Below are 13691 nucleotides of genomic sequence, written 5' to 3'. Positions count from 1 at the left end.
TCCATAACACGCACAGACATTTCCCCTTACTTTCTAGGAGGAAAAAAGTGAGTGTTATGGAGCAAAAAATACGGTATTTTTCAAAGATTTCTCTCAAGGTTTTTCATCCTTTAGTCATTTATAGGAGTCTTTAGAATACGTCTCACAAATGTTGCATTGGATAATGTCGACTGATTTGAATTCCAATCAATTTTAACTCGGTGCAGAAGCTGTTCTCCGCCCCGCCCCCACCATGTAATTGTTTAAGAAACCGAGAACTGTCATTTGAAAAAGGCTTAGTGTACGGAACTGGATAAATAAATTTGGTTAATAGAATAATCTTACGAAAGTGCAGGCTGAGAGTGCAGCTCATTTGACTCTGTGCAGGCTTTAAAAGAGCTCTTTCCTGGTTAATCCAGTCTGCTATAGAGTGCCATTGCTATGTAAGCTTTTCTTCCCCCTTGTTACCCTGAATAAAGAAGTTAGATGTATCATAACTTTTCAATTTGTAGACTATGAATAACATTACTCAGATTGTACAGAAGAAATCCTCCTGCTGGATCCGTCGTCGTCTAATGACACCACATCTAATTGGCTTATGTCAAGAAATACATCCGTTCGCAATACATGCTGTAAATCCTGTAAATGTCTAAAGGATGAAGAAACAGGGTTAAGGCAGAGCAACAGCAAATGCTTTAGGGGTCTCACATGTCATATTCAACAAGTGTACAATCTGTGCAATACAACTAGTTGAACAGGACACCTGTACAGCCATTCGTGTGTAACATTAGACTGCATGGTCCACAGTGGTTCCTCGGATTACAGACGCTTCAGGTTACAGACGCTTCAGGTTACAGACTCCGCTAACCCAGAAATAGTACCTCGGGTTAAGAACTTTGCTTCAGGTTGAGAACAGAAATCGCACAACGGCAACACGGCAGCAGCAGGAGACCCCATTAGCTAAAGTGGTGCTTCAGGTTAAGAACAGTTTCAGGTTAAGAATGGACCTCCAGAACGAATTAAGTACTTAACCCGAGGTACCACTGTACTCAATAGGTGTACGTGTGTAGAGTCAGCTTGTGTTCAGTGTAAAGTGAGACCCGCCTTGTTCTCCCTCGCAACAAGTTGCATAGTCTTGTCAGCATACAACTCCTGTGTTCGGAGATCTGCGCTGGTTGCTGATCTGTTCTTGGGCCAAGTTCAAGATACAGTGGCACCTTGGTTCTCAAACAACCCATTCCGGAAGCTGGTTTCAAAACCAAAGTGTTCCAAAACCAAGGTGTGCTTTCCCATAGAAAGTAATGCAAAATGGATTAATCCATTCCAGGCTTTTAAAAACAACCCCTAAAACAGCAACTTAACATCAATTTTACTATCTAATGAGACCATTGATCCATAAAATGAAAGCAGTAAACAATGTACTGCTGTCACACAATCAATCCATCAATCAATCAATCAGTAGCTGAACTGGGTTCCATACAGTCACAAAAACAAAACAAAGAAGCCGCAAAAACAAAAACGCAAAATAAATAGCAAAAACAGACAGACCTCAGTGTAACACTCAAAATGGAAGTATGGCACTCAAAATGGAGCATGTTCGGCTTCCAAAAAAAGTTCACAAACCAAAACACTTACTTCCGGGTTTGCAGTGTTTGGGTTCCGAGTTGTTTGAGTACCAAGGCGTTTGAGAACCAAGGTACCACTGTATTGCTATTAGTATAAGGTAAAGGTAAAGGGACCCCTGACCATTAGGTCCAGTCATGACCAACTCGGGGGTTGCGGCGCTCATCTCGCTTTATTGGCCGAGGGAGCCGGCGTACAGCTTCCAGGTCATGTGGCCAGCATGACTAAGCCGCTTCTGGTGTACCAGAGCAGCGCACGGAAACGCCGTTTGCCTTCCCGCCAGAGTAGTACCTATTTATCTACTTGCACTTTGCTGTTCTTTCGAACTGCTAGGTTGGCAGGAGGAGGGACTGAGCAACAGGATATCACCCCATCTCAGGGATTCGAACTGCTGACCTTCCAATTGGCAAGTCCTAGGCTCTGTGGTTTAACCCACAGCACCACCTGCGTCCCGCTATTAGTATACAAAGCCCTTAACAACTTGAGATCAGTTTACCCCTTATGTGCTTCGATCAGTGGAATTGGCCACATATGATACCTGCTCCACATTTGTAAGAACTCAGTTGTTTTGTGTGTCAGCTCCTAAACTTTGGGACTCCTGCCTATTGATATCAAGCAGTTGCCTTCACTGTATTTTTTGGGTGCCTGCTATAAAGCATTTCTTGTTTAAGACAAGCCTACCCACATGCTTAGAAAGCTGCGATGAGTTTTGATCTGTTGTAGTCTATTGTTGTTTTAACTTCCTGTATGTTTCAAATTATTGCTGTAAACTTTTATTTTGATGCTTGTATTATTTTATCTTTTTGTGAACCTCTTTGAGGGTTCTTCTACAGTTGAGTAGTGTATTCTTTTTATGAAATAAATCAATAGCCTACATCTCATAGATTAAAAAGATGCATGCCCTGGCTTTCGTTTCCTCATGTGATGCTAGAGTGGTTGAAAACCTTTCATGTTGTCCTTTCCTACACTCCAGACTCATTGCAATTCCTTTTTCCAGCTATCCATTGCAGTCTAAATCCAAATGGTATCGATCTCTCCGTCCACACAGAAGGAATTAACCTGCAACTTGAAGGCGAGAGAGTGGACTCTTCTTCCCATAAGAAGGAGAGCTCTTCCAAGTTGCTCGAGTCCAAAGGAACGCCCAAGAGACAGCATGGGGAGCCAGAATCATCTAAGGTAGGCATAGCAAAATCACACATTTATATTCAGAAGGAGGGTCTGTACTAAGTGGTAAGTGGACGTACCTCTATGCAGAATGTTTCAAGTTAAATCTCTTCTTTTTTTTCTTTCTTTGGCGATCACTTGTAGCTGAGTAAATTTGTCTTCCATAAACACAGTTTTAACAATGAGTCCGTAAGTGACTGTGGAGGCCAATTCTGGATCCACACATCCTTCCACAGTCAGGACATAGGTTTCCAGGCAGGAGTTGATCACGGTGTAGATTTGCCAAGCGTGCCTTCCTCTTAGCACGTTTCTCCCTTTTGTCCTGAGTTTGAGTGTCTTCAAAGCCCATGACACCTTTGGTAAAGGCTGTTCTCCAATTGGAGCTCTCACAGGCCAGTGTTTCCCAGTTGTCGGTGTTTATACTACATTTTTAAAAATTTGCCTTGAGAGAGTCTTTAAACCTCTTCTTCTGACCACCAGCATTATGCTTTCCATTTTTAAGTTCGGAATAGAGTAGTTGCTCTGGAAGACGATCATCAGGCATCTGCACAATATGACCAGTCCAGCAAAGTTGATGTTGAAGAATCATTGCTTCAACACTGGTGATCTTTGCTTCTTCCAGTACACTGGCATTAATTTGCCTGTCTTTCCAAGCGATGTGTAAAGTTTTTCGGAGACAACGTTGATGGAATTTTTTACTAGCAAAAAGGATCTTGGATAGCCAAGCTGTCCAGGAAAAGGTGCTTAGAGATGCACCACTGTTCAGTGGCAGAACATTGGCTTTGTGTGCAGAAGGTCCCGGGTTCAAACCTCGTCATCTCCAGCTAAAAAGATCAGCTGGCAGGTGGTGCAAAAAACATCTAAGACTTTGGAGAATTGGATCATGCCAGTCAATGGTCGCCTAGATGGAGAATTTCACCTGGTGCAAATAGCAGCTTACTATGTTCCTGGAGGTGCTGAAAGCTGTACTGTATTTCTTTTCCTTTCTTTGGTTTAAGCTTGCTTTTGGAGGTGCATAGAGTTAATGTCCATAGAAAGCAAAGCAACTGCAACGGAACCTTTCCCTCTTTTTATCGGAATGATCCAGAGTGAGATCAGTCCTGCTGGGACACAGCCAGTCTCAGAACATATTTGATGCTGGCCGGCTAACAAATGAGCAATCAATAGGCTAATTCAAATGGGTTTTTCACAATTAGGGTGCATCTTCCAGACCAGTAGGTTTTCACATGATCCGCTACAGAGAATAGATTGCATATCCCCTTTCTCCTTCAGATTTTCCATCACTGAAACCTGGTTTCTTTAACTGGGGGTCTCTCTTTATTTAAAGTCTTATGATAAAAACAGTACAGTATACCCCCAATTAGAGGGACACAGGTGGCGCTGTGGGTAAAAGCCTCAGCGCCTAGGGCTTACCGATCGAAAGGTTGGCGGTTCGAATCCCTGTGGCGGGGTGCGCTCCCGTCGTTCGGTCCCAGCGCCTGCCAACCTAGCAGTTCGAAAGCACCCCCGGGTGCAAGCAGATAAATAGGGACCGCTTACTAGCGGGAAGGTAAACGGCGTTTCCGTGTGCGGCTCTGGCTCGCCAGAGCAGCAATGTCACACTGGCCACGTGACCCGGAAGTGTCTCCGGACAGCGCTGGCCCCTGGCCTCTTAAGTGAGATGGGCGCACAACCCCAGAGTCTGTCAAGACTGGCCCGTACGGGCAGGGGTACCTTTACCATTACCTTTATACCCCCAATAGAGAGTCAGTCCCAAGTATATACAGTTGTTCCTGATGTTTGATGACATGCTTATGGTCATTTCAGTACTAAAAATTCTGTGTGGAAGTTAGATTCTTCCTCTTAATCCCAAAGAGTTCCCCCTCCATCATTGTAGAGTGAATTGTGGCGTTATTGAGTTTCTTTCGCGTTGACCATGAGAGATAGAATTACATTTCCCCTTTAAAAAGCAAGTGCATTACTATTATAATATCTGAGCCAGGGACAGACTTCCAGTACTCAACAAAAAAGTAGGGAAAAAAACTTTTTTAAAAAATAGTAGTTGAGATCTGAAGTTCTCTTTGTTGACAAGCTGCTCAAATGTGCATCCTGCACATTTAAGAGAAGAAAGAAAACTGTCTGTAATGTTGTTTGTTACGTGTTTTGAGGCCTTTTTAATGTATCCCCTGCCATATAATTAGTTACCAAAAAAGAAAACATCGAATAACATTAAGGAAATGACTGATGGAGCTAACACAAAGGCAGGGAATTGTATGTCCATTATGGTGGGGCCAAATTAATCACTGAGCTAGCTGACTGAATACCCTGGTTCATTTCTCAGGTAGAATAGCAAGTCCAAGGCAATGAAACACCCACATATTTGCATGAGGATTCGATAAGCTTCCCATAATTTTTAAGGGTTTTAATCGGGCTGCTGCTGCTCTGTTTTGTGATTTTTATGGTTTTCCTGGACTGACCATAGCTTCAGTGATAAATTGCTGGTTGCTGTTGTTAGTAGATTATGTGTTTTTCGGGGAGTTTGCTTTTTAATTATGCTGTTTTATATCGTGTTTACATGTTGTTGTGAGGTACGTTGCAAGAAAGGTTTTTCTAAAAGGCAAGAAGAGTATACAGCCATTGAACAAATGAATAAAAGCTTGTAGCCCAGATTGGGATTCCTCACGCATATGGACCAGATTTAGCCCACTTTCTATCTCTCTCTCTGTTTGCAGTGTCTTGGTGGCACCAGCTAATTTGGCTTTTTGACCTGGAAGTATTGCTAAGGGCAGGATCTGGTTCAATGTATTTTCTTGATTAAAAAAAACTGAAAGCAGGGCAATGAATCTTCTGCACCAATTTTTGTCTCTCCAAATTTTGCAACATGTGTAGATCCTGTTTCTGCTATTCATGGGGAAGGGCAGGTAACTAAATTTGGCCCCTACACCTTCCCTGCTGACCAGTATCTTCCTCTTCCTCTCTGATTCTGAAATCCCCTTTCCCAACAATGCCTGTCTGGTTTCATGCCCAAATTCACAGCCTTAAGGGCTTAGGATGCTGAACTGATGACTTCGCCTTGGTCCAGGAAGGGAACATCCCACACACCAAAACAGATGTGTATGCAGATGTGTATCTGGATCTGTTTCCTTACTGTATAGTTGTAAGCCTCTTAGAAGCCATTCTGACATATTTGTGGTATATGAATGAGTGAATGAATGAATGAATGAATGAATGAAAGAATGAAAGAATGAAAGAAAGAAAGAAATTGTTTTTCTGGGCTTTACTTAACTTGCTGGGTGCATCTTTTGATGGAGAAAAAGATGTATGGTCTTCCCAGGAGGACATTAACTAATCCACGTGTCTAGTGGTGTGCGCCGTTCAAGTTGGATCTGAGCTAGATCTTCCTGTCTTCTCAGTGAAGAGCGTGAGCATTTCATAGAATCATAGAATCACAGAATCATAGAGTTGGAAGAGACCACAAGGGCCATCGAGTCCAACCCCCTGCCAAGCAGGAAACACCATCAGAGCACTCCTGACATATGGTTGTCAAGCCTCTGCTTAAAGACCTCCAAAGAAGGAGACTCCACCACACTCCTTGGCAGCAAATTCCACTGTCAAACAGCTCTTACTGTCAGGAAGTTCTTCCTAATGTTTAGGTGGAATCTTCTTTCTTGTAGTTTGGAACCATTGCTCCGTGTCCACTTCTCTGGAGCAGCAGAAAACAACCTTTCTCCCTCCTCTATGTGACATCCTTTTATATATTTGAACATGGCTATCATATCACCCCTTAACCTCCTCTTCTCCAGGCTAAACATGCCCAGCTCCCTTAGCCGTTCTTCATAAGGCATCGTTTCCAGGCCTTTGACCATTTTGGTTGCCCTCCTCTGGACGTCCTGCTTCTTTTGAGTGTCCTTTAACAGAATTATAAGCTTCCATCATAAGTCCCCTCAGCCACGTCTTCTAATGTGTTTGTGGCATAGATATATATGGTGGTTGGAACCCATCTGTTTCAGGAAACAAAGGAAGAGAGTGACTTTGGGTGTGAGACTTTGGGTTGGAAGGTTGCAGCGACTACTGTGGCTATGGAGACCGATGCAGAAGAGACTTGTTTTGTTGCAGCTGGGGCAGATGAAGGTGTTTGGTTGTGCTGCTGCAGATGTACCATAGCATTTATTCTCTCTGCACTCCTCCCGGCGGTCATTTCTCCTCTGTACACTGCTATGGATACATCTTTCTCTCTCATACACAGACACAAGCACTATTAAGACTGCATTCCTAAACCCAATGGGAATTCTGCACAAGGACAGTGAATACAGTGGTACGTTGGGTTACAGATGCTTCAGGTTACAGACGCTTCAGGTTACAGACTCTGTTAACCCAGAAATATTACCTCGGGTTAAGAACTTTGCTTCAGGATGAGAACAGAAATCACACGATGGCGGTGTGGCGGCAGCAGGAGGCCCCATTAGCTAAAGTGGTACCTCAGGTTAAGAACAGTTTCAGGTTAAGAACGGACCTCCAGAACGAATTAAGTTCTTAACCCGAGGTACTACTGTATGGGAATATGTCGTCCTATCAGTAGCAGAGTTAAGCCATAAAATCAGGATGGTGTTGGACAATTTTGTCCAACACCATCGTGGACACCATTTTGCCCAGCCATTATGTCAAACAATCCTTCCTTCTCCTTTTCGTTCCTCGTCTTTCTTTTGACAATATTTTTTTCCCATTCAGCGTATGGTGAGAGAACAATAGGGGCATGGGATAAGCGCGGTGGGATGGTGGCTCTCCATGCCATGTGTGTTTGTGTTGCGTTTTCTAATCAAAACCAGCTTTTTGAAAAAAAAACCACGACAACAAAAATCTAGCCTCATGAGAGCTGGAAACTTGTTCTTGTTAAAATGAGGTCTGAGCTGCTCAAGGTGCTGGAGATTGCCTTAGTGGATCGATCTGCAAACAGGCCGCCTTCACGCCGCTCCGGTTAAAGTCTTTCAGCAGCTCCTCTTACTCAAAGTATTCAGTAGGGAATCCAAATAATAGGTACTGACTCTCTGTGTACAGCTGTCACTTCAAAGGCCTCCAAAGGTTCCAGCAACTTTTGAGCTTGATGTGGTGTGGAATTCTGATGCTGCCACAAACATCAGTCAGTTTCAAGGCAGCACGCCTCCCTTGTGACCCATTTTCTGGTGGCTTTGTTTTATTTATTTTTCTCTTCTTTTTTGAAGCAACAGCAATTAGCTCTTTGTATTAGCGTCCCCATTTGGAACACTCCACTTTTCCCTTTTGACGCTCAGCGTGTAATCGGCAGCTCCTAATAGCAGTTTGTCGCCGTGCTTTCAATTTGTCTAAATTGCAGCGTTGTGACTGTTTGATAGGAGCGGGCTTCAGACGGAGGGCGATTTGGATTAGGGGCGGTAATGGTTCTACCCGCAGAAAAAGTTGTGGTGATGGTTTTAGCTGCTGCCCTCTGGCTCCTAGCTTGGACTGTTCTGCCCAGATAATTAGCATTATTTGTAGGATTGCGTTGGGCGGCAAGGCACAGATGGCGGGCTGCTACTGCATTATCTCCTGTAGTGACGCATCAGTCGTGTTTTTAGGGCAGCTTAATGCCACTGTCATCTCTGCCATTGATTAGGAAGAAGGGAGCACACAATGTGTCCGGTTTTTGAACCAGGAAGGGCGGGGTATAAAAAAATATATATATTATTATTATTAATATATGTGCACACCCAAGGAGCAGGGATCTTGAAAGCTGGCGCAGCAGCGAGGACTCATAATCAGGCAGATTATGAGAGCCAGTGTGGTCTAGCGGTTAGAGCAAGCTTCCTCACACTCGGCCCTCTAGATGTTTTTGGCCTACAACTCCCATGATCCCTAGCTAGCTAGCAGGGCCATTGGTCAGGGATGATGGGAATTGTAGTCTCAAAACATCTGGAGGGCCAAGTCTGAGGAAGCCTGGGTTAGAGTGCCAGCCTAGGATCTGTGAGACCAGGGTTCAAATCCCAATGCAGCCATGAAGCTCACTGGGCCAGTTGCTGTTTCTCAACCTAACCTACCTCACAGTGTTGTTGAGGGGATAAGGAAGGGAGGGAAACCATGCACTCCACCTTGAGCTCCTTGGAGTTGAAAAGTGGGGTATAAATGCAGAAAATTATTATTATTATTATTATTATTTATTTATTTATTTATTTATACCCCACCCATCTGGCTGGGCTTCCCCAGCCACTCTGGGCAGCTTTCAAAAAAATATTAAAATACTGTAATACATCAAACATTAAAAGCTTCCCTAAACAGGGCTACCTTCAGATGTCTTCTAAAAGTCTGGTAGTTGTTGTTCTCTTTGACATCTGGTGGGAGGGTGTTCCACAGGGCGGGTGTCACTGCCAAGAAGGCCCTCTGCCTGGTTCCCTGTAACTTGGCTTCTTGCAGTGAGGGAACCAACAGAAGCCCCTTGGTGCTGGACCTCAGTGTCCAGGCGGAACGATGGGGGTGGAGACGCTTCTTCAGATAAACTGGACCAAGGCCGTTTAGGGCTTTAAAGGTCAGCACCAACACTTTGAATTGTGCTCAGAAATGTACTGGGAGCCAATGTAGGTCTTTCAAGACCGGTGTTATGTGGTCTCGGCGGCCGCCCCCAGTCACCAGTCTAGCTGCCACATTCTGGATTAGTTGTAGTTTCCGGGTCACCTTCAAAGGTAGCCCCATGTAGAGCATATTGCAGTAGTCCAAGCGGAAGAGAACCAGAAAAATAAATAAATTTGTGGGGGCAATGCACAAGGCAGGAGCTGATGGAGAGGGAGGAACCAACTCTTTATTGTCAAAAGTACCCTTAAAAGTTAGGGAAAGGCATGTCCATTAGTCCTACTTCTCTCATGTACTCCTAAGTGAGGCAGAGAGGCCTGGCCCCCGATCTCAGCTTATGTATCTTCCCCACCTGAGCTGTGAGCAAGCAGTCGAGGAGTGTGTCTCTGTGTTACCTTATGCTCCTCCCACTTCACTCCTCTTCTGGTCCTGGGAGACACTGGAGCAGGTGAAGTTGGGGCAGTAGGAGGAGTTGTGGAAGCCCTTGACGCTCCACCAGCCTGACCTGTCTCTCCCTCCTCCCGCACCTGTTTTTCACGCTCACATTCTGGTCACAAAAGTGGCAGGCACCAGTTGGGGAACCGCTAAGGGAAGAAGGCTCAGAGCCCAGGGAGTGGTGGTGGGACAACGATGAGGGTGCAGAGGGGAAAAAAGAGGGAATAGATTAGGAGGAGGAGGTGTCAGAAGCTGAAAAGGTAACAGGGTTTAGTGAGCAGGAAGAGGCTGTGGCAGAGAGCAGTCCAGAATCAGAGGCAGAAGAGGAGGCTGGATAGGAGGAGGGCCAAGAGGCAGAGAGGAGGCAGGCTGCTAAAGAAGCCTCCTTCTGTGAACAGCTCCCCTCTCCCCTAGTCTCCCAGAATCAGAAAAGGTATGAAGAGGGCAGAGCAAAGACAGTCATGGTGACATTGTCTCAGATTGCTTGAGAAGGACCTGGGGGAGGAGAAGACTTAGGGAACTGTGGGGTAGTCAACATAACTGCCTCAGAGGGGCAAGATCTACTGGGATGAATTGCTGTGCTCCCTATGCCTGGACTCTTGATCCGACTGTGTTTCCTTGAATATAGAGTTAACTTCACTGAAATTGTGTAAATTATTGCCGACCTACTCAGTACTCCCACTCTTGACACCTATTGAATTCAATAGGACTTAATTTATGCTTAGACATGTATGGGACTGTCCTGTAAAAGTTCAGTTAGACCAAATGTGGGCCAAGCATAGCAAAACTAACCAGCTTTATAACAGTTATGGGGGGGGGGGAGATATAAATGTCATGTTTTTTTGCAAATTGTTTGGCATTGTATCAATTTTTTCCAGGATTGTTTACATTGTAACATACAATTCTGGGTGGTGTTTTTTTTTTTTTTAATGCTTTAGTTAATTACTGGGACCATAGGATATGTGTAATTTGTTTGTATATAATTAGTCTTTGTTTATCTGCTTGCTTAAGTGACGTTTTGATTAGTTTCGTTCATAGGTGACGTTCTAATCTGATGACTTCTTCCTTCCTTGTATTTGAAAGAAATGGAAATGAAACACATAATGCTTTATGCAAGTGGAAGGAGCACATATAAAAACTGCTACTTGAACACTATTCTTTTGATGTTTTATTGCACCATTGTGATTTGTGGAGCAACTCAAGTATTTCTTTCTTCTTTCTTTCTTTTTGCAAAAAGCAACGTGCAGCTTTGCAATTGGTTTGCAGACCAGCCCCCAGGTATTTAATGGCACAACTGCTCTGATAGTGGAAATGGTAGAAATGCGTTTTTTTGTGGGGGGAGGTGGGGAAGCACCCTAGTTTCTGATGAAAAGAAACTGAAATATATAAAAAAAATTAAAATGTATCAGAGAAGCAATCTGGTGGTTAAAACTGGCAAGGTGTTCAACGCCTCAAAACTTGTGCTGCAGATACATTCACGAAGATTTCCAAGCTGTGTTTACAACAATAACTTCATTAATCTTTCCAGTTATTTCTCAGGAAATGTCTAATGCAAAATAGATTAGTGGCGCACAAGACAGCTCACACGAGGATTTCAAAAACTGGAAATAAAAAAGAAAATGGAGGGAAGAGGCAGGGTGGGTGAGAAGGAGGGAGACACTCCTCATTGCTTTGCAAATGGGAACCATTTGTTTAGCCCTCGTCTCATGCTTTCCAGGGCTGCTTAAATAGCAAAGGATATATTACAACGATTTCTAACGGGGAACTTGAAAAAGGGTTTTCTCTCTGGCAACACCCAGGCTGTGAAAAATCCTGTCCCGTGATCAGAGCTGCCCCAAGATGTTTTGACACCTGAGGCAACCACAAAATGGGAAGAAGGGAAGAAGGGGTGAATGAAGGAACAAGAGGGGAATAAATATCAGGAATAAGGGAGGGACAGTGCCACCTGGTACGTCAGCTGAGACCCTAGCTGCCCACAGACTGTCTTGTCAGAGTGCTGCACGCTCTGGTTATCTCCCGCTTGGACTACTGCAATGCGCTCTATGCAGGGCTACCTTTCAATGTGACTCAGAAACTACAACTAATCCAGAATGCAGCAGCTAGACTGGTGACCTGGAGTAGCCACCAGGACCATATAACACCGGTCCTCAAGGATCTTCATTGGCTCCCAGTGCGTTTCTAAGCACAATTCAAAGTGTTGGTGCTGACCTTTAACACCCTAAATGTCCTCAGCCCTATATACCTGAAGGAGCGTCTCCACCCCCATCGTTCTGCCCGGACACTGAGGTCCAGTTCCGAGGGTCTTCTGCTGGTTCCCTCACTCCAAGAAGCAAAGTTGCAGGGAACCAGGCAGAGGGCCTTCTCGGTAGTGGTGCCCTCCCTGTGGAACGCCCTCCCTTCAGATGTCAAGGAGATAAATAGAAGACATCTGAAGGCAGCTCTGTATTGGGGAATTTTTAATGTTCAATGCTTTATTATGTTTTATATATTCTGTAAGCTGCCCAGAGTGGCTGGGGAAACCCAGCCAGATAGGCGGGGTATAAATAATAAAACAACAACTTCTTCTTCTTCTTCTTCTTCGGAACCTGGGGGGGTGGGTGGGTGGATAAAAGCAACCTTACCCAACAGTTGAAGTAGGAATCAGTGGCTGTTGGGCATGGGGTGGGGGCCCCTCTGTGAATCATGCTGGGTGGGTGCAGAGCCCAGGAGACCCCCAGAGGGCAGACCAGAAGCAGCTCCTATTTAACTAGAGGCCATTGAGCATAGATTCTTTCATTCTCTAAGGCAGGGGTGTAATTAGTCTTTAGTCATGAGTGGGGAATCTGTGGCCTACCAGCTGTTGCTGGACTCCATCTCCCATCAGCCCTAAATAGCATAGCCAGTGGTCAAGGATGATGGGAGTTGTAGTCCAGCAACAGTTTAAAGGGCACTAGGTTCCCCATCCCTGCAACATAACCCATGGACCATAGCTCACCAGGCACTCCTGTCTTCCACTGCCCCCCTCAGTTTGGTCAAACTCATGTTATAATAATAATAATAATAATAATAATAATAATAATAATAATAATAGTAATAATACAAAGGGACGCAGGTGGCGCTGTGGGTTAAAGCCTCAGCGCCTAGGACTTGCCGATCGAAAGGTCGGCGGTTCGAATCCCTGCGGCGGGGTGCGCTCCCGCTGCTCGGTCCCAGCGCCTGCCAACCTAGCAGTTCGAAAGCACCTCCAGGTGCAAGTAGATAAATAGGGACCGCTTACCAGCGGGAAGGTAAACAGCGTTTCCGTGTGCGGCTCTGGCTCTGGCTCTGGCTCTGGCCAGAGCAGCGATGTCACGCTGGCCACGTGACCCGGAAGTGTCTTCGGACAGCGCTGGCCCCTGGCCTCTTAAGTGTGATGGGCGCACAACCCCAGAGTCTGTCAAGACTGGCCCGTACGGGCAGGGGTACCTTTACCTTTAATAATAATAATAATAATAATAATAATAATAATAATAATAATAATTTATTTATACCCCGCCCATCTGGCTGGGTTTCCCCAGCCACTCTGGGCGGCTTCCAAAAGAATATTAAAATACTGTGATACATGAAACATTAAAAGCTTCCCTAAACAGGGCTGCCTTCAGATGTCTTCTAAAAGTCTGGTAGTTGTTGTTCTCTTTGACATCTGGTGGGAGGGCGTTCCACAGGGAGGGTGCCACTACCGAGAAGGCCCTCTGCCTGGTTCCCTGTAACTTGGCTTCTCGCAGTGAGGGAACCGCCAGAAGGCCCTCGGTGCTGGACCTCAGTGTCTGGGTAGAACAATGGGGGTGGAGACGCTCCTTCAGGTATACTGGACCGAGGCCGTTTAGGGCTTTAAAGGTCAGCACCAACACTTTGAATTGTGCTCGGAAACGTACTGGGAGCCAATGTAGGTTTTTCAAGACCGGTGTTATATGATC

The 13691-nt window shown here is 45.0% G+C and overlaps 1 protein-coding gene across 3 annotated transcripts in view; it reads left to right on the top strand.

Moving 5' to 3' along the window:
- Positions 1-13691, top strand: part of SAMD12 (sterile alpha motif domain containing 12) — a 217942-nt gene that overhangs the window by 16749 nt on the left and 187502 nt on the right. For all 3 annotated transcript variants that reach the window (XM_079984562.1, XM_079984560.1, XM_079984561.1), the window contains exon 2: positions 2600-2778. In XM_079984562.1, coding sequence (XP_079840688.1) covers positions 2600-2778 — 179 coding nt within the window. The remainder of the gene's footprint in view (positions 1-2599; positions 2779-13691) is intronic.

The sequence above is a fragment of the Podarcis cretensis genome, assembly GCF_951804945.1.
Source record: "Podarcis cretensis genome assembly, chromosome: 7".
Classification (NCBI taxonomy): Eukaryota; Metazoa; Chordata; class Lepidosauria; order Squamata; family Lacertidae; genus Podarcis; species Podarcis cretensis.
This window is presented reverse-complemented; position numbering and strand designations above follow the sequence as displayed.